Source organism: Vidua macroura, chromosome 2 (genome assembly GCF_024509145.1).
Source record: "Vidua macroura isolate BioBank_ID:100142 chromosome 2, ASM2450914v1, whole genome shotgun sequence".
Taxonomy (NCBI): Eukaryota; Metazoa; Chordata; class Aves; order Passeriformes; family Viduidae; genus Vidua; species Vidua macroura.
This window is the reverse complement of record NC_071572.1, coordinates 39,181,753-39,202,089: the sequence shown is the minus strand read 5'-3', so window position 1 is coordinate 39,202,089 and position 20,337 is coordinate 39,181,753. Positions and strand designations below refer to the sequence as shown.

The following is a 20,337-nucleotide window of genomic DNA, read 5'->3' as shown; positions in this document are numbered from 1 at the left end:
AAGCAGAGAACTGATGGGTATGGAGACGCAAGGTTTCGTCCAGGGTGGTTAAGACGGCAAATGTTACGCCAGGCTTTGATTTTTACAAAGCCTTATTTATTGGTGAGCTGCTGGCCTCGAGATGATTATTTTTCAGCCACTACAAAACAAACCGAATCAGGGGCCAGACGTGTATTTACTGGAGGGGGAGGGGAAGGGGACTTGTTTGCTCTGTGTGTGTGCGGGTGCGTGTGTGTGTGCCGGCTTTACGCTTTTTATTCCTGCCATGTAAGAATCCGGTTTCCAAATAACAATGGCAGGGTGGGGTTTTGGGTAGGGATTTTTTTTCGGGTTTGTTTTTGTTTCTTTTTTCAAGAAAGAGAAAAGACAAGGAAAAGTCCAAAACATCTGCTCTTAGATACACATTCACAACACATGCAGATCGCAGATCGACTTCTCTGCTCCCACATAAGTGGTTTAAAAAGCCCAAACAGCCAGGGCGACCGTTCCGTCTTATATTTTCATTTTTATTTGATTTGAGTTTTTTAGTCCCAGCCACCCTCGCCCCGTCAACGTGACTTTTATTTGATTCCCTCCTCGCTCCCTTTATCGATCACGGGCTTCATCTGCTTTAGCCGAAATGGGGAAAAGGGGCTGCGGGGGTTATATTTTAAGCCCCTCGCTTTGTTTGTTTGCCTCCCGAGGCAGGATCACATGCCAAAGCGTACATCGATATTTTCCGAGATCGGCGCGCCTCTCCCCGCGCCACCCCTTCCCCTCGCCGCGGGGGAGACGGGCGGGGGGGGGGGAGGAGGGGGTGACTCCCCCAAAAAATCAAGAAGCCACCGGCAGTGAGGGACTGAAGGCGGCCACCGGCGCCGAGCGGGCCCGTGCGGTGCGGGGCCGGGCGGCCGCGGGGCGATCGGCGGTGGCACGGCGGGGCGCGGGGCGGGCGGTGGGGCGGGCAGGGCTCGGGGCGGCCGCTCCGCCATTAGCCGGTGGCCGGGGGCGCCCGGATGGACGGGGCGGCTTGGGCCAATGAGCGGGAGCCGGGAGAGCGGCCGGGCGGCGGGTGAAGGCGGCGTTGGGAGAGGAGCCGCCAGTGCGGGCGGGGAGAAGGAGAGAGGCCGGGGGAGGGAGGGAAGAAAAAGAGGGGGAGGGGGGGAAATAAAAAGCCGCCGCCTCGGCAGCGCCCACCGAAATAAACAGAAGAGCGAAAGGCAGCGAGGGCCCGGGCGGAGCGGGGCTGCAACTCCGCCGCCGCGGCGCTCCGGCACTCCCCTGCCCCTTCCCGCCCCCAGCCTCCCCTCCCCACCCCCACCGCCGCCCTTATTGTTTTTAATCCGCCTCCGGCACCCCCCTCCTCGCCCCCCTCCGCCGCGGCGGGCGGGGGCTGCACGGCGCGGGGCACCCCCCGGGTCCCTTCGCTCCGTGGGAACCCGCGGCTGCAAGTTTTTCTCCGTGAGAGACACCGCTAATGCCCGGCGGAGGATAAAACGAGAAGCGGAGGCCCCCGGGTGCGGCGGGGTGCTCGGGGCGGCGGGGAGGGCCGCGGCCCACGCAGGGAGCGGCGCGGGGCCGGGCGGGCGGGGGTCGGCGGCGCTGACATCCCGGTGGCGGCGGAGGAAGCGGGGGGGGCGGCGGCGGCGTGTGCGCGGGTCTGTGTGTGTGAGTGTGTGTGTGTGCGTGCGTGTGTGTCGCAGAGAACGGCGAGGCGAGCCTTGCCCCCCCCCCCCGCCCCCCCGTCCCCAGCCCCGTCCCTCCCCTGCTCCCCCTCCCCTCCCCTGCCCGCCCCCGCCTCAGCTCCTTTAATACACTTTGGTTCTCCGCTCGCCTTTGGACTCTGCTCTGCCTGGCTCCGGATACGACTCCGCCGGCGGCGGCAGCGGCGGCATCGGGCCGAAGCGGGCACGGGCGGCGGCGGGGGGACGCGGCGGCTACCGGGGGGAAGCGGAGCGGACCGGCGGCGGCCCCGCGCCCGGCCGGGCGGGCGGCGGCAGCCCGGAGGCGGAGGCTGTAGCGGGGAGGCGGCAGCGGCGGCAGCGGCTGCGTCCCCGGAGCGGCGCGGAACATGCTGCTGGACGCCGGCCCGCAGTTCCCGGCCCTCGGAGTGGGCACCTTCGCCCGGCACCACCACTCGGCCGCGGCGGAGATGCAGGACCGGGAGCTGAGCCTGGCGGCGCAGAACAGCTTCGTGGACTCGGCGGCGGCGCACATGGGCGCCTTCAAGCTCAACGCCGGCGCCCACGACCTCTCCCCCGGGCAGAGCTCGGCGTTCACCTCGCAGGCGCCCGGTTACCCTGCCGCCGCCCTGGGCCCCCACGCCGCTCATGTCGGTTCCTACTCCGGGGCGCCCTTCAACTCTACCCGGGACTTCTTGTTTCGCAGCCGGGGCTTCGGGGACTCGTCGCCGGCCGGCGGACAGCACGGTATCTTCGGCCCTGCGGCCGGCAGCCTGCACCACCCGCACACGGACGCTCAGAGCCACCTCCTCTTCCCGGGCATCCACGACCAGCACGGCCCCCACGCCTCCCAAAATGTTCTCAACGGGCAGATGCGACTGGGCTTGCCGGGGGAGGTATTTGCCCGGTCGGATCAGTACCGCCAGGTTTCCAGCCCCAGGACTGACCCTTACTCGGCGGCTCAGCTGCACAACCAGTACGGCCCCATGAATATGAATATGGGCATGAACATGGCAGCCCACCACCACCACCACCCAGGTGCCTTTTTCCGCTACATGCGGCAGCAGTGCATCAAGCAAGAGCTCATCTGCAAGTGGATCGATCCCGAACAGCTGAACAACCCCAAAAAAAGTTGCAATAAAACTTTCAGCACCATGCACGAGTTGGTCACCCATGTCTCGGTGGAGCACGTTGGGGGACCCGAGCAGAGCAACCATGTCTGCTACTGGGAGGAGTGTCCCCGCGAAGGCAAACCTTTCAAAGCGAAATACAAACTGGTCAATCACATCCGAGTGCACACGGGAGAAAAACCCTTCCCCTGCCCCTTCCCTGGCTGCGGAAAAGTTTTCGCCAGATCAGAAAATCTCAAAATTCACAAAAGGACGCACACAGGTAATTCGTGTTTCTTTCGCCAGATTTCCTCCTCCCTCTGCCCGTGCCTATATATGTGTGTATATATATATGTAAACTGATAGATACTCAGACAGAGTGATGTTAAATTAGGAGGGTGATAAAATAAGCTTCCAGTTTATTTTTTTTTAACCCTCTCCATCACATGGCTGCGTTTGTTTTGGTTTCTTCCCCAGAAGCATACACCCACCTCCATTCCAGATTTCGAAAGGATATTTTACTGATTTGTTTTAGTTTGGGAGTGAGAGCTGTAGATTCGTGCTGAGGTTCAGCGGAGTCTTTCCGCAGAAACGCGGACTACAGCGTGAACCAAATTTTGCCGTCTTGCTAAAATACGGGAAGACATCCGTCCGTCCATCCATCCATGCATCTGAAACGCCTTAGTCATTTGCTCTATGCAACGTATTTGCATACAACTTCATCGCTTGTGAGCATGGCTTTTATTTATGGATACTGAGAGAACCTATATAAATAGGTGCAAAATCAATCATTAGTCCTAAATGCCGTTAGAAGTGGCAAAAAGTCCCTTTCTGGGAATGTTTTCCATTAAATTTAAATGGTGTGAGCAAGGCAATAAAATTTTCTCATTTAACAAAACCCCGTTTTTAAAGTCTCACTCGATGTGATTGAAGGTGTTTTTGTAACAGTTTATTAAATTATGTAATAGGGAGCAGAGGATTTAAAGTTCGGAAACTTCCACCCAAATCAGGTGGAAGAGGGTCGAGGGAGCTCAGGCTTTCCTGATGGAAAATCGCCTGAGCCGAAGGGTAACAAAAATAAACGCATCCTCCCGCCTCATCTATTATTCATTTACTACTCCTGCCGGCTCAAACCGTGCCAGACTATTTCATAAAAGACGGCCAAATATTTTAGCGACTTCCACTCCAAATATTTACCCGGAGAAAGGCTAAAAATCTCGAGGCCTATTGTTTTCTCAAGTGCTAAGCCCGATGCGAGGTGCGAGACGAGCTTTAACAAGGTTTAAAATTTGAGAAATGTATTTGCATGAGATGCCCGCGCTGAAGTCATTGTGTCTGAGCGGATGTCTTTAAGAAACAATTTAGGTGCTAATGGAATCTAATGTTAAATGCTTCCCCTTCCAAAGGCGGGGGAATGTGGAGTTCTCACCTCCAAAGTACTCCCCGGCATTTGGAGTCCTGGCAGCCGGGCGAGAGGAATCCCTATGAAAATTAAATGAAGTATTTTACAGACGTTTAGTTTTCCCAGCGGATGTGCGTTTATCTTGAATATCCATACATGAAACAATATACCCAGCCTTAAATCTGTCGGTAATGGTTTCCAGTTTAACAGGATAGCGGATTTGGTACCGAGGCGAAACGGCTCGGTGATGCTTACTTGCTTTTTTTTTTTTTTTTTTTATCGTCTTTCTTCTTCACTCTCTTTCGGGGCTGGCTATGTGTGTCGGCACCGGTTGAAATAAAATCAGGCAATATGCCGGGACGGGGATATCCCCGGGGTTTTAGTAGGAAAACCAGGTGGGGAACGGGGGTTGCCTCGCTTCAGGGCAACGCGTGAGCGACGCGGCCCTCCGGCGCTGCGGGTACCGGGACACAGCCGCCCAGCCCCTTGTTTTGGGAAAGTGCTGTACTAAGCGACTGGGAGAGGAGGGCGAGGGCGGGGAAACTAGGCGCGGAGCTGTGCGAGGTTTGCGCGGGGGCGGCCGCGCTCACCCCGCTGCTGCGGCCGCTCTCTTGCAGGGGAGAAGCCCTTCCAGTGCGAGTTCGAAGGCTGCGACCGGCGCTTCGCCAACAGCAGCGACCGCAAGAAGCACATGCACGTCCACACCTCGGATAAGCCCTACCTGTGCAAGATGTGCGACAAGTCCTACACCCACCCCAGCTCCCTGCGGAAACACATGAAGGTACCCGGCCCCGCAGCCGGCGGCGGGAGGCGGGAGGGCGGCCGCCCCGCGCCGGGCGCCCCGACGGGGCGGCGGGCGGCGGGCGCAGGGCCCAGGGGCGGCGGAGGGCCGGGCCGGCGGCGGGGGGCGCGCCCGGGGGGCGGCCGCGGCCTCGCCATCCCCCCTCCACCCGGCCGTGTTGCCTTTGCCCCCCAGGTGCACGAGTCGTCCCCGCAAGGCTCCGAATCCTCCCCGGCCGCCAGCTCCGGCTACGAGTCCTCCACCCCCCCGGGGCTGGTGTCCCCTAGCGCCGAGTCGCAGAGCACCAACAACCTCTCCCCTGCGGCGGCGGCGGCGGCGGCGGCAGCGGCGGCGGCCGTGTCCGCCGTGCACCGGGGCGGCGGCGGCGGCGGCAGTGGCGGCGGCGGCGGCGGCCACAGCGGCCTTTCCTCCAACTTCAACGAGTGGTACGTGTAGGGCCCCGCCGGACTGCTCTGTACGGCCCCGCCGCGCCCTCCCCGCCCCGGCGGCGGCGGTGGCGGTGGCGGCGGGCAGGAGGGACCGAGCGAGCCCGCCGGAGACGCGCCGGGAGATGCCGCCGCACCCGCCGTCAGCGAAATGACGGCCGAGCAGGATGGGGACAGGGGGCCTTCATCTCCCCACACCCTCCCGCCTTCGCGTCTTTTTTTCTTTTTTCTCTTTTTTTTTTTTTTTTTTTGGTTGGATTTTTTTCTTTTTGAAAACATTTTGAACCAGCAAAAAAAAATTTCCAAAAACTATGTGCTGAAAAAACATGAGAGAATGAGTAAATCAACGGAGGAACGGAAAGGGGAGAGAGAGAGAGAGAGAGAGAAACAACCCCATGCGCCACCAACACATCACCCAGCTAAAAGCTTCCCAAGCCGGTGGAAAGAAACTCTCCCTCCGGAGTCTTCAGACAAAAGATCAGAGACTCAAACTCCTCTGGTCCCCGCGCCTCCCCGCCCGGAGCAGCCTGCGCCCTCCCGTCCCACGAACTGTGTATATAGCGGCCTTCTCCTTCCTCCGGCGAGGTGGGGAACGAGGTTTTCCTGGATTGTCGGTGTATAGAAGATCGTCCCGTTTGTAAACCACGGATTGGTCCCTTTCTTCTGCTTCTTTTTTTTTTTTTTTTTTTTTTAATCTTTCTTCCCCCTCACCCTTTCTCCCTCCCCGAGAAAGCGACGGACTTGTTTTCTTTTCTCCTGCTCTCCCTCCCCACTTCCTTCTCTTCTCCTGTTTTAGTTCATCCCTTTAAAAAAAAAAGTAACGTGGAAGAAAAAAAATGGTTTCTTTTGTAATTGTGATATCTTGAATATTGTGTTCTTTTTTAAGAAGCAACTTGATTGTAAACTGCATTTCAGCTATAGACTGGGGAAGAAATACCGTGCCAAAGTCTCCATTCTGTTACTCACAGACACACACACGAACAACAACGCTTGTGAATGTATTTTTCTGTTAGCTGGGTTTACATGTGATGTTTTAGTGCTTTTGCAAGTTCAATTTGTTAGTTCCTGTTCGGAAGATTGTGAGGAAAAATAAACGTCGTGCCGTTAGCTTTTCCGTAATAATGCCCTTCCTCCTGTAAATACCTGTTACCATATTTATCCATTTGTAATTAAATTATGGTATTAACTTGCTACAGAGGAAACAGTATTTATAAAGAATGTTTCTTAACTATAAATATGTACAATTGTGAGCATAAACTGTTTCAGATTTTTTATTTGAAGGTTTAAGTGGTTTCATCATTTCTTGTGATATGTTTTGAGAGTAATGCATACAGAAATATAATAAAACGTGTTGAAACTACACGAGCTGTTTCCTTTTTATGCCAAAGGTCTCTGAAACCTGCTGTAAGGTATGTGATGAGCTGAGCGGCGACTGCAAAACAAATGCTTTTAAAACTTCCGCTGGTTACTGGAAGAGGAGGATTCCTTCCAGCTGGGCTCTCCCGACCAGAAGGGAAAAAAAAGGAAAAAAAAAAAAAAGAAAGAAAAAAAGGGGGAAAAAAAGCCACAAAAGCCCCTAAAACTTTATGAAGCTTCTGAGCTGAAAGAAAATGGTGAGGGAGGGTATGCATATTCTCCAAATTACTTTCACGGCAAGATCTCCTTTAGTAATATATTTAGCGGCGAGAGCGCATCTTCCTCCGGCTCCTGCCTTCCTCGGGCTCACCCCTCTCTCCCCGATGCTTGTCTGGCTGGGGAGATCATTGCCCCACAGGCTGAGAAAGGGGGGGGCATTTCGGGACGGAGGTGGAGGGGCAATGACAAGGCTCTGAGCTCGACTGCTTTGAGCCGTAGATGGTCCTTGCCTCCCGTGTTGTCATATTTTTGGCAGCCTCCATACAGCCCGGGAGAGAAGAAAGTTGTGATGACCGAGAGCTCACATTTCCCTTTCGAGTTTTTTCTCTCTCTCTTTTTTTTTTTTTTTAATTATATTTATATATATGTATATATTTTCATTTTAGCCCAGAGAGCGGTTTGGGTTGTCAGATGTGTTCAGGGAAGGACGGAGAGCAGCCGGACGATGATTTTCCCTGGATGCTGGCCCGGCGTTTGGTTCCACGTGAGACGTCGGGCCCCGGCCGGTGGAGCAGCCCGTGCAGGGCAGCCGGACAGCAGCTCTCCGGGCACAGCCCGCCGTATCGGGACAGACAAGGCGAGCGTGACAGCGGCAGGGAAATCGTGGAAAAAGTTCGGCCTTGTCAAGCCACCGAAATACGCCCTGCGAAGAGGCAGTGCTGTGAGCCAGGCTCCGAGCGCCCTGCGGTGGCTGCGCTGCCTTCAGCGGCAGCTTGTGCAGCCGGGAAAAGCCCTCTGCTCCTCGCACCCGGCCGAGCCCATCGCTCTCGCCCCCCCGGGCCAGTCGTCGTTTTGGGTTTTTCGGGCTTTGTCCCGTGTGTTCAAATATCAATAGAGCCGTCTCCGGCCGGTGTGAGGGAGTTAGGTGAGGAGATGAGGGTACACGGGGTCCTGCTCACTTCTGGGGTGAGATGAGAGTTACCTACACCCAAGGGAAGGGGAGGAGGGAGGGAAAGACACCCCCTCCTCCCCGTCCCGCCGCTGACAAGGAAGTTTAGATGTGGAGCGGATCCGGAGCTTCCTCGGCGGCCGTGCTCCTCCCAGAGCGGCCATCCCCGCGAACCCGGCAGCTCCCCGGGTAATCAAACTGTTATTAAAACCTAATTTATGTTCGGTAATAATATTACGTAAAATATATATTTATTAAAATCACTGGCATATGCCGCCTGCCCCTTGGAGACATCCGTGGGAAATGCAGCTGAGAGGATCCCTGCTTGTACTGCTGGCCTTCCCACGGATGAAAAACCATACGGGGGTCCCGCTTCAGAGCCAATCCCTGCCAAACACCATCTGCCCAAATCCCCTCCCGGGCCCAGGGGCACACGAGCAGCCCTGCCCAAGGGCCACCAACCCCGCTCCACCGTCCCCTGCCCAGGTGGGCTCCGCTCCGACCGGAGAGAAGCGCTCGGGAACTGGGCTCCCCTTGTCCCTCCCCTCGGATCGTTCTGTCTTCGGAGGAGCCCAGGGATGATCCTTGAGGGGGGGTAAGCGGCCTCCCTCTGGCCAAAGCGCAGGTCGTGTGGCAGCAGGGACAGCCCCAGTCCCTCCGGCAGGGATGCCTCTCCTCCAGCAGGCCCAGGGATGCGGCCGTGGCGGCTGTGGCAGTGAGTAAGCTCCCCCTCCTTCCCTGTCCTACTCAGGCTGGCCTTGAACTTGACCCTCGCCTTGGCGCATCCCGCCCGCAGCCCCTCTCCACCCGCCTCCCTCGTGCCCTGACCCTGGCCCGGCCCTGCCACGCTTAAAGGAGAGCGGGAAGTTATCAGGTTCAGGGCTTGGGGCTTTTCAGGGGGGTAGAGGAGCCAAGATCCCTCTCACAGCCTTGTGCGAGGGTGGCCCGCTGGCCCCGAAGTCCTCCTCTTCGCCCCTCTCCTTTGTCCACCTCGACACCGTCAACCCCAAACCCCTCCCTCTCCCCAGCTTTGTCTCCTACACTAAACCTGCACTTGCCAAATCTCCTTGCCCTGGCCCTGAAGACAGCTTGGGAACCAATCTGGAGGGAGGCCTGAGGCTTCCCCAGCAGTCCCGAGCCTGCCCTGGCATTCCACAATCCCCTCATGCCCAGCCACAGCGAGCGGGTGTCCCGGCCGGTGGCCCGCACTCCCCGACGACTCTGCCCCGACGGCTCCCGGGTCGCCTCGGCCCCACGGCCCCCGCCGTCGGTGAGCAGCGGGAGGTACGGCGCTGCCCCGCTGTCGGCATCCCGTGCCCAGCTGTGGCAGCCCCACTTGGCCGGCTGTCCTGCAGTGGTGTGATTCTTCCTTTATACCGGGAAAAGCAGCATGGAGGGGTGGGTTTAGTTTTTATCGTTATTATTAATAATGAAATCCTCTCCTAACTCTTCCTGTGGACGCCCTGAAAAGACAGGTTGATTTCCCTGGGAATTACTCTCTCTTCTCAAGCCAAAAAATTTGAGGGTCCGTCTATAAAACAGGCTGTGCTTTGTCCCTCTCACCCGCAATTGGAGGGCAGTTCAGGGCTCTGCCTTCACCTGCCCCCGCTCTGCTTCACCTGGCTTGGCTGCTCAGTGGCTTTGGGTTGCAGCCGGTAGCGGCAGAAGAAAACCTGAACCCAAACCCAAAGGTAAACCAATCTCCCAACGAGCAAACAGACATGACAACAGCCCAGACCGAAATGGAATAAAATGCAGGAGCTCTAGCCCGAACCCGAGCGTGGAGCGGCTCCTGAGCCTGGCGGTGCCGCTGGCGCTGCCGGTGCCGGCGGGGCTCCGCGGCGGGCAAGGGGCTGCCCCTGCACGGCCAACCCCCGCCGCCGGTGCCGGGGGGCAGCAGACCGGGCTGCAGCCGCTCCGTTTGGCTCTGGCCAGATCTCCTCAAACCCGTATGAGCCTTTTAAGTTTCCTCTTTGTTTTCAGAAACTCGTACACATTTCCTGCCCGCTATGAAGACATAGCAGGCTCCCCCAAACCTCTCCCCAGCCACAAGTCACGCTAAATGTGCTCCCGGGCACAGCGAGGTATGTATATTTTTCTATTTGTCATCTTCACGCATGGTTTTGAGGGTTGTTTTTTTAATTGGTGTTTTTTAATTTCGTGGGTCGCTTTTATTTTCCTTCCTCTTTATTTCCTCCCCTCATTTTTTTTTTTTTTGATTCCTCTTAGGTTTTGGATTTTTAATCCCTATTGTTTTTGTTTGTTTTTTTTTTTTCCTCTTTTCCCTGAGCCAGACGACCAGGAATGGAGCTGCATATTAGCAGCAGAGCAAGCAAGAACTATTGTCCCACCCTGCAGGGCACGGTGCCCCCCTCTGTCCCAAAGTGCAAGTCTTCCCCAGTGCTTGGGGTTTCCTCATCTTTTCTTTCTTTCTTTCTTTCTTTCTTTCTTTCTTTCTTTCTTTCTTTCTTTCTTTCTTTCTTTCTTTCTTTCTTTCTTTCTTTCTTTCTTTCTTTCTTTCTTTCTTTCTTTCTTTCTTTCTTTCTTTCTTTCTTTCTTTCTTTCTTTCTTTCTTTCTTTCTTTCTTTCTTTCTTTCTTTCTTTCTTTCTTTCTTTCTTTCTTTCTTTCTTTCTTTCTCTTTTTTATTTGTTTGTTTATTTATTTATTTATAATTTTTAAAATTTATTTTCTGGACAGTTTCTCTGTCTTTAATACTTTTGGGAGAGAGAAAAGAAAAAAGAAAAAGAGAAGAAGGACAAGACGACCGGGTGAGGGAAGACCTTCACTAGAGGTTTCATGTCTTTAATAAACATTTCAAAGTAGCTGCCTAACTGCTGTCCCGAGAAAACGAAGCGCGGCACAAAAAGGACCGCGTATCCCACTTCCTCACGGCGCGGGAAACATGAGCAGGATCCCCCGCATCCCTCGCCCGTGGTCCCAAACGCGGGGATGAGGAGGTTTTCAATAAGGAGCTCCTCCTTTTCAGTGAGGAGCGCGGGGGAACTGGTAGGAACAAGCGTCTGGACCCGGAGTGGAGCGAGGACTCCTCCAGCGGCCCCCTCGCCGCGCCGGAGCCCCACGCGCGGGATCAGCTCTTGCGTGCCGGAGGGAGAAGGACGCTCTTTTGGTGTTAAAAAGAAAATAATCGGCAACTAAAGCAGGGGAGGGGGGTGGGGAGTAATTCAAGCGCCAGTAAGTGATTGAGCGGGTGTTTTACACGCGCGGCATCGCACCTCGCAGGGGGCTGGGGGGCCGTGGGGTCCGCGGGGGGCACCCGGCGTGACCCAGCCCGAGGCGGGCAGGGTTTGTCTCCGTGGGACGGGATCTCCCCGACACCTGTCCGCGGGGGTCCGCCGAGCGCGGATGTTGTGGGGCTCGGCACAGCGCCCCAGCCTCCGCAGGTCCGTGAGTGGCGGCGGCCGGGGCGTCCCGGGGGCAGCAGGGACGGGGCTTGGCCCGACCCGCCGCCCGGCCCGCGTTCCTGGCCGCGGAGCCCCCGCAGGAGACGGGGGTTGTGCGGGTGTGCTCGGGTTCGGGCTGGATCTCGGTGTACAGCAGTTTGCGGTGAAAAAAAAAAGAAAAAATAAAAGAAAAGAAAAAGAGCAATTTTCATTCCAACTTTTTTTTTTTTTTTTTTTTTTTTTTTTTTTTTTTTTTTTTTTTTTTTTTTTTTTTTTTTTTTTTTCTTCTTCTTCTTCCTAGACTGCTAATTCCTCTGTGTGGGCAAACACCCCTTCTGCTTTGATTCTTAGCCACAGCGCCTAGATTAATACCGGTTTTAATGAGAACCGTGGCTGTGGCCGCATAAGGTGATGATAGTTATGAAGACGATCTGACCTGTTTTGATGAAGACGATGTGACCTGTAGGGAGAGAGGGAAAGGTCAGCCACATGCAGTGGCCAGATTTCTGCTTGTTCCCGGCACATGCTGCTACAATATTGATCCGCGGAGAAAGATAAACATAAAAGATAGATCGTATGTGCTGAATACTAATGAACGTGGCTTCCAGATTTTAATTGTTGTTGACTTCTTATTTCCACCGTAAACATTTGTTGACGTCCGTAGGGCATTTCCCCCATTTTTTTTTTTAAATTTTATTTTGTCTTCTTTTTTCTTATTTTGCTTATTTTAATTTTTCCCCCATCTCTCAATGTGTCTATTGATGGAAATCTTCCCAGCAAGTTATTTTCCCTATCAGCCGAGGTGCAACCACCCGAATGTCACGGCCAACATCTCCTTTCCAGCGAAGGAAACTGCTCCTTGAAACGGGGAAAGCTCCTCTGAAAGGCAGCATCTCGACTTGGGATACTCCTTTCGGATTTCTGCTACATTACTCGCTCCATTCCTTTGCAGCAAAACGCTGCAGATGTCACTGGAGTTGAGTGTTAATTTTTTCCCCCCTGCTCTCCCTGACTGGAGTCCTGCAAACCCAGTTCTTACGCTAGAAGAGAGCTCTCCTTTCAAAGCCTCCCCAGTCTCCCAACTGTTACCAGACTAATACAACTACGCGAGGCAAGGAGATGGAAACACGCCGTGTCTCGGGGAGGGAGGCATGTCAGAGGCGCTTTCCCCTCGGCTGTGCAGAGGCAGTAGGCTCTTTTCCGAGGGTTTTTGCTGCGATACAAAATTGTTAAGATCTTTCACTGCCCTGACTGTCTCTTTAATTTTTTTTTTCTCTTCGAGATGGTCAAAATTAGCTGTAAACCGTGTAAAGCAGTCAATGAAACAGCTATCCCTAAACACGCGTTTCAAGTTTCTGCTGCTTCGAGAACGACCGAGAGTAAGCACCATCGGCTATATAGTGGCAATTAACTATATCAGCCTCACATATAAGAAAATGAGGGAGATATTAAACTCTTAATTCCCATCATTACAAATAATTTTCATGAAGGGAACTTCTAAAAGATTTTTCCCCCTCCCTTACACTTTCCAGTCTATTTTTTAACTCCAGAGTGATTTACTACGTAAGTAATTTTAGAGGATACAGTTTACAGCTTGAGTTATTAGACTGAACACCTCTGGCTGACACCACAACACCTTTTTTTTCTGCCTGCAGCTGTGAGTCACAACCCCATTTTCATACCAAACTGCTGCACATTCCTTTACAATATAGGCTTCCTTCTTGCAAAGATCAAACACTCTGCAGCCAATGTGTTTATTTTAAAATACAGGAAAATTAAAACTAAACATGGACTTAAAAGAAAAAACCCAAATGCATCATTTCTTTCCCTGCTGTCTCTCCCACTAAAATAAATTAAAATAAAATTAGGAGGGAACAGCGTAGACTTCTCCAGTAAAATAATACACTGACACAGCCAAAACAGTTGTTTTCGACAGGAATGGTCCCTTCTGTTTGCTGTTATTTATTTATGCATTATTGTGGCTATGGTTTTAATTATATGTGGGAATATTAGGCCAAGATGCTGTAACCGTAGCCTCCCTTTAACACACTTTTCTTATTTGTTTAGTACCAGCGCTACAAGGCAAGAACAGGCACCATAAGGAAAATGTTTTCAATATTCTGTTTAAGAGCTTACAACAGGGAATCCCGGAATTACAGGAAAACCTGCAGGCCTGCTCCGTGGAGGTGCCCGGCAGGACCAGGCAGATTTCGTGCTCCTCGGCAGGTTTCGGGGTGTGCAGAGGGGGAGGAATTGCGGGAGAGGTGCCCGGAGTAATTTTTACCTAGCAAAGCGGCGTTTTGAAAGCCTCCTTGCTGTTCAGCAGCACAGACACTAGGATGCTTCTTAATTTTGAGCATGGTAAAGGTAGACTTAATCTCTGCTCCTTCCGGTAACCTACTGCCTATTCCTCCCCTGGGGCTTGAGAGGGGGGCTTTGCTGCAAGTCCTTTTTCTTCCATCCCCTATTTATGGGTTTTGTTGTTCTGTTCTTTTTTCCGTAGAGGAGCGTACTCGATGGTGTTAGCGTTGCCCATAATTTCCTCCTGCTTCTTCGCAAGTCTTTCCCCACGTCACTGGAGTGATAGGTGAGGCGGGGGGAGCAGGGCATACTTGCCCGCATTTATTTATCTTTGGTACTCATATCGAAAAAGAAATTACTTTAGAGAAGAAGTAAAAAAAAAAAAAAAAAAAAGGAAGGAGAAGGATCATTCGCTTTAGGAAACGGATAAAACTACTTCTCCTCTCATCCTTCCAAATTATCCCTGATCCAAGTAGCTCCCAAGAGCTGAACGAAGCAAGCGACGAGCCCGCAGTGCGCTCTGGGCTGTCTTTGCGCAGGGAGGGGAAGCAGGACCGGCCCTTGCCAAGCGGGGCCACAGAACGTCCTCCGCGACGCCAAGGTCGCTCCCGGGCCGAGAGCTCTCTGACCGCTCGCCGTCGCGGCCCGACGTGCGCCCAACAGCAAAGAGGAGCGGCAGGGGCTTTTCCCGCTGGAAGCCCTCCTGTACCGCAGGCATCGTTGCTGCCGTTCCTGGGGCCTCGCCATTCGCGCTGTCCGCACCCGTCCAAGCGCTCTCCGACCCGCGCTCCCGTCGCCGCGGCCGCTTTCCTCTCGCTACCTGCGCGCTCGCTGCGCGCACCGCGGGGGCGGCAGCGCCGGGCAGCAGCGGGGCGCGGAGGCTTTCCCGTCTGGGACAAACGACACCTGCTAAGGCAGACGGCTGCGGCCACCAAGCCTCCTCCCCACACTCTCACCCCTCCCCCGCCACCCCCACAAAAAAAAAAAAAAAAAAAAGAGAGAGAGAGAGAGAATGAGAGAGAGAAAGGGAGGCGAGTTTCTCGATTCCAGCTCTTAAATTAAGTTCTGGGACTATCTACGGATGGCTCGTTCCGCCTGCGGAGGCTGCCGGAGTCTCACGGGGGCGTTTGCTAGCGCGGTTCCCCCCGCAGGGTATCCCCTCCACCCGCGCCCCTCAGCTCAGAGGGCGATGTCGTTGCGATTCCTGACGGGACGTGCCTGGGGCAGCGGCCCACCTGGCCTCGCACACCCCGGCCCCCCGTGAGCGCCTGCCCCGCTCTCCCGTCAGGGGCTGGCCCCTGCACTCCTCTCTGCGCTTTCTGCCCAGCAGCCGCGCTGGTGCCCCGAGGTATTTGGGGTGTCTACAGCAGGTGGACTGTTGGTTCTGGAGAGGGGTCCACATCTTGCCCCCCGAGCCTTTCCTTTAATGGATTTGTAACAAACTGGCGCAGCAACCCCACGTCTCTCCCTGTCAAGGTACTTCGTGCATACAGAGCTGGCAGGGGTGCACTTAGCGACTGCCCCGCCCTGGTCGGAGAGTCCGATGCTCAGCAGCCAACACACGCCGTCTGCCTCCCGAGAATTAGGAACCTAACCCTTCTCGGCGGGGTTTTATCAAAAAGGGACAGTTACCTTTAATAAAGAGCATCGACTGAGGCCAGGGGAAGCCGGGTTCAGGAGGTCCTCTCGCGGCTGAGGGGGATTTGACTCGCAAGTCCTTCGGGGTGCTCCTGCCCTCTAGAAAGGTTCATGTTTCCGCGGCATTAGGGAGAATGAACGTAAAAGTCAGAGACAGCTTTGTCCCCAAACCCGATGAACGCAATTTTGTAACGTGATAAAAAGTTTAATTTTTTTTTTTTTTTTTTTCCCCCCGTTTGTCCTCCCCGAGGAAGCACCGAAAGGGGCTCCCCTCGAAAGAATACAAAAGGGATGTGCGTCCTGGCACTTCAGTCCCGCAGGCACGGGAACAGCTCCTCCAGAGAGCCCAGGCTCTACAGCGTCCTGTTCTCACTTCTCCCGCGGCGGTAATAGCGGGATGCCTCCGCCCCGCTGGGGCCGTGCATCCTGCTGCCCTGAATTTCACTGCCGGGAGAAACGCTGGGCTCCCACCCGCGGGGCCACCGAGTGATGGGTCCCTGAGTCCGCTCCGGTGCACCGGAGGGGCTTAGGGTTGCGTTTCCCCGTGCCCTTCATCTTGGCATTTCGGCATTTCGTGGTGACTTTTAGACGTCTGCCGCACTAGGCATGTAAGGTACTTTTGGGCTTTTGGGGAGGCGGTCCCCGCCTCCAGGGCGACTTGGGCAACGAGGGGCGAAGTCCTCGTGGAATGCCCCAGCGCCAGCCCTCGGGAGGTACACGCACACGCTGTGCCATCAGTTTGTGAAATGTGCCTGCCAGGCTCCCGAGCCTCCGAGTAACCTCCCACAGTTAATCCCAGCCCCTCGCCCCCTCTAGGCTCTTGCAGCAGGAGGGACGTGAACAAACAGGGCTGCGGCTCCCTCCCGGTTTCTGGCATCTCCTAGCGCCCCCTCTGCAGTGCCCCCGGTGCTGGGAGTTCCTGGGAGCGCCTGGTCCTCCCCGCACTGCCGGGCGGGACCGCGTACGCGCCTTCGGAATAAGCAGCGGACAAGAAATCTCGGGGAGGTTCGGGGCGGGTTCTGCGAGGCCGGCGCGGTGTCTCCCGCCTCGGGGTGTGTGTCTGTGTGTCTGTGTGTCCGCGTGTGTGTGTGTGTGTGTGTGTGCGTGTGTGCGTGTGTGTGTGTGTGTGTTTTGCGGCGTTTGCACACACCGCGCCGAGAAGCGGTGGCGGCGGCGGCTGTCGGGGCTCAGCTCCACTCCCGGGCACGGGCAGGTTGAAACGCCGTGGCAGTGCCTGGAGCCCGGTACCATTGGAAACTAGACAATTGATAGCATGCCTCTGAAGCAGCGGGAAAAGGGAAGGAGCAGTCTTTGCTACACTCGTTCTTATTTTCGTGGGATACACCCACATTCACGAGCCCTTTCACACTGATGCCCTTTATCTTACACTTTCAATGCTTTCTCAGGGTACCCACGTGGGCTCATCCCACACAGCGTGTGGGCTTCTCCACTGCCAGCCTGCCAACTCAGCAGATGCTGTGGCATCTCAGGCCCCCGGCTTGCTGGCCCTGTCTGCCCTCAAACACCCATGGAAACCCACACCTCCTTGGAGACACGAATAAGATAGAAAAAAGATGCTCCACGACACAGAAGGTAATGTAAAATGTAATGGTAACCTAGTACTGCAACAGTTACACGGGAAACACCCCTCATTTCCTTTGTCTATACAGTGGCAATGTTTTTTTTTTTTCCTTTTTTCCAGAAAGGAGAATAACAAGCAGAAGGCACACATGGAGGTGCAAAAAACCAGTTTTAGGGTTAGGTTCTTGCTTCCCAAGCAAAACCAACCAATCACCACTACCAGCCAAAAGAAATCTCATATGTTTTATTTGCCTTCCATGGACTTGTATATTTAGCACATCTTTTATTGCCCCACTGTGCTTCCAGAAAGTTGCTATACCTTTGCCGGAAATCACAGGCTATGGCATGAGCTTTTGGCAACAAAAAGCCCTCCTGATACAGCTGTGAAAGGAGTTTGAGCTTCCAGCAGCACTCATTCATCTCACCACTCACGCCAGATATTAAGCGACTACATCAGCTATTGGGGTGGTTCGACGTGCAGCCAGAATTATTGGCTCCCACGTGCAGCACACTAGAGATATCACCACCTAATCCAGAATGACACTAACATACAAAACTCCCCCAGCCAATGGTTGGGTTTTAATAAACAGTGATTACATCATATACAGCTCATACCAGTTTTGCTATTATGAAAGAACAGCAGAAGATATGTGAGAGAATGTAGCAGCAAAAGTTCTCAGGTTAGCCCAAGTTAGGGACCTGAGCATTGAAATGAATGGGTATGTTAATCCTTCATCTTAATTTCTGCAGGAGATGAAGCAATAACAAATCACATAGGGATTTTTGTCTTTAAAATATGTTCCTTTAATACTCTCAAATAATAATCTCTAAATGCATGACTTCTTACCTTCATGGGGTTTAAGTGGATTTTAAATAATTCCTAGACCTTGCACAGTCCTTTTATAGATAAATACCTTTTATCCTCTGCCTGTATTTTGCTAAGCAAGTATCATGGTGGGGTGTATCAGAAATATCCAGATGGGCAATGCCATCATCTGTGGTACTATCAGGAGTTGCTGAAGAGATAATTGAGGTGTCAAGAGGCTGCAGTGGGGATTGAGTAACAAGAACGTATGAACTTTAAGAGCAAACAGACCATTTTAATTCAATATTCTAGAATGGGAAAGACAAATAGAAACACCCCAGCAGAACTGTTTTCAAAGAATGTTTTCTATGAAATCTCAATGGTGTTATGGGCATATCCCATTTGCTTGAGAATATTTACTTTTCAGTTGGTTATTTGAGAGTCTTTGATGTTTACTCAGCTGACCCATCCTGGTTTCTTGCCCTTTGCTGCCCATAGGCACCTTTTGTCACTGCATGCCTACATGCTTTATATTCAGTTTCCATACAGATCAGAGTTGTCTCTTGGGCAAGCCAGACAAAATGAAACCTCCAGGTTTATTTCAGCTGATTTGAACTGCTGCCAAGGCAAGGGCCACACTGTCTCGGGGACTGAGTTTTAAAAATCTAGTAAAGAACAGAACACTCAATTACTATTTATTTCCAGAAGGTATTTCTGTGTCTTCTTACAGTTGGATTTTATGAAGACTCACCCCATCAAATTCTAGCCCCAAGCTGTGGTTTGGTTTTACGCATGTCAGTGAGCCAGTTTTCCTTCTACCAAAAAAAAAAAAAAAAAAAAAAAAAGCCCCTGATGGTTTTAAATCTAGCATGACTGAATGTTTGATTGTGATCATTGTGAAACCTGGAATTTAATAAATAAGTAGGCAATCAACTTTTTTTTTCTTTTCAGGATAGGTGTCAGTGAAATGGAAATATTTCTATAAAACAAGGACATTGCTACTCTACCTTAAAAATCAATATAAAAGACTGAACTTTTAAAAACTCTGTGCAAAATTATTCTTTGAGACATATCCTAATTCCTAGTGTGCTAAAGAAACTGAATTTTAGGCTTCTGCATCTATAGAATTAACAGATTAGCAAACAAAAAATTCTTCAACCAGATCCTCCACGTAGATGTCCAAACCACACTGCATACCCTGAGAAGTGGTCTTGCTTGATAGTTTTGTGAGCAGTCTTCAGTGAAGAAGCCAGGTACCAGCAGGGGATGAAGAGTCACCATCTTTCTCTCCCCAGGAGGTGATTTCATCAGGTCAGGATTAAGGAAAATAGCAGGGTAGGTTGGAGTATCTTGCAGGACTGTCAATCTAACATCTTCCAAGAACAGTACATTCCAACAAAACTATAAATAAGAAAAAATGTGTGCTAACTGCAGCATATGAGCAGAAAGCCTATTAGGAGCCTCTAGAAAAAGAAATCATCTATTTGGGAAAAGTAAAAAGCATATGCTTGAAGCTGTTATATAAACACATGACTAGAACATGAGCTTTTCCAGGATGCAAGTAAATTGACTAGTCACTCAACATAGTCTCTGAATACTGACATTTAAAGTAATTAGAGGAGAATTGCTGGGCTCCATTCACAAATATTTTATTTTAATAACAACTCAGGATATTTTCTGAATTTTCAGAGGTACTAGATTTCAGTTTGCTACAGTTAATGTAATAGAAAATTCTGTAGTCATTATTGACTGCAACTCCAACATACAATTTGAGAATTAAAGTCCCATGTGGAAAACTGGTGATGGATATTGAAAGCAGTTTGTGCTCATACTCCACCTTATAACCAACAGTTAGAATGAGATGGTTTTTGAGGACATACAAGGGGATGTGGAATCTGATTTCAGGGAAAACCAAACACTTACAGACATAGCACTAAGTCTGTAATCAGTGGGTTGGTTTGTGAGTTCGGGCTGGTTTGGTCCGACAGGAACAGATAACTGGAACTGGAAGTTTATGACAGTGGATTTGACAGTATGTGATGATATTCAGTATATCCTCCTGCATTAGTGTGACTGCCCATTCCTCATTAGGGTCAGAATGTTCTCATTAGTAAATTGGTTGCACGATCCAAAGTGCTTTCCCTGTGGACTGAAATGAAGTGCTGCCCTGGGGAGAAGGAGCATGGGGGTTACTAAGTCCCAGCTCTCTCTGCTTAGTGCCCTTCAGCATTGTGCCAAGCACAGGCCAGTGAGATCTGAAGCACACCCCTGTCCCAGTGCCAGGCAGGAGTTTGGCCCTTCCACACAAAACAGCTTGGTGCTTTCTTTGCAGTTCAACATCCCTGTGATCTGTCTTTCTTTTCTTTTCTGCAAAGATACAGAGACTCAGTCTTACGACTCAAATTGTGGAGGATTCTAAAGGACCCTTGATGCAAGGGGAACCTGCCTGTTCCCATCACAGATGGTATCACCTGGTCATGGGGCTTAAAAGAGACCTAAACATCTGTGTTCCCAGTGATACTGTGACTAGATCCTTTTGTCCTTGATTAAATTTTACTTGAAATTGTAATTGGAAAAGCATTAAACTTTTTCTTGACAAGGAGATGGAGGCAGTGTCTGGCTGTATCCTGCTGGTAGCCAGAGCTTGGTACGTTCTCTGTCCACTTCCCAGGGACCTCTTGGTCCCT

At 52.5% G+C, this 20,337-nt stretch overlaps 2 protein-coding genes across 2 annotated transcripts; one reads left to right on the top strand and one right to left on the bottom strand.

Moving 5' to 3' along the window:
* Positions 1–1,977: 1,977 nt before the first annotated feature.
* On the top strand, positions 1,978–6,761 carry ZIC2 (Zic family member 2). The gene is made up of 3 exons (XM_053970284.1): positions 1,978–3,053; positions 4,790–4,953; positions 5,149–6,761. Exons 1-3 carry the CDS (start codon positions 2,051–2,053, stop codon positions 5,407–5,409), a joined length of 1,428 nt encoding a protein of 475 aa, XP_053826259.1. The 5' UTR covers positions 1,978–2,050; the 3' UTR covers positions 5,410–6,761.
* Positions 6,762–10,629: 3,868 nt separating this feature from the next.
* Positions 10,630–12,218, bottom strand: LOC128803124 (uncharacterized). Its single transcript, XM_053969771.1, has 3 exons — positions 12,138–12,218; positions 11,158–11,467; positions 10,630–11,045 (listed from the first exon to the last, which is right to left on the bottom strand). Exons 1-3 carry the CDS (start codon positions 12,216–12,218, stop codon positions 10,633–10,635), a joined length of 804 nt encoding a protein of 267 aa, XP_053825746.1. The 3' UTR covers positions 10,630–10,632.
* Between the last annotated feature and the right edge of the window lie 8,119 nt (positions 12,219–20,337).

Bases quoted from the DNA above. Each gene is read 5' to 3' on its own strand.
- ZIC2 (XM_053970284.1), top strand. From the start codon at position 2,051: ATGCTGCTGGACGCCGGCCCGCAGTTCCCGGCCCTCGGAGTGGGCACC. The intron at 3,054-4,789 runs GTAATTCGTGTT...GCTCTCTTGCAG, and splicing joins TCACAAAAGGACGCACACAG to GGGAGAAGCCCTTCCAGTGC. The intron at 4,954-5,148 runs GTACCCGGCCCC...TTTGCCCCCCAG, and splicing joins CCCTGCGGAAACACATGAAG to GTGCACGAGTCGTCCCCGCA.
- LOC128803124 (XM_053969771.1), bottom strand. From the start codon at position 12,218: ATGCTGCCTTTCAGAGGAGCTTTCCCCGTTTCAAGGAGCAGTTTCCTT. The intron at 11,468-12,137 runs GTGGTTGCACCT...CTGTACACCGAG, and splicing joins ATGTTGGCCGTGACATTCGG to ATCCAGCCCGAACCCGAGCA. The intron at 11,046-11,157 runs GTGCGATGCCGC...TAACACCAAAAG, and splicing joins GCCCCCCAGCCCCCTGCGAG to AGCGTCCTTCTCCCTCCGGC.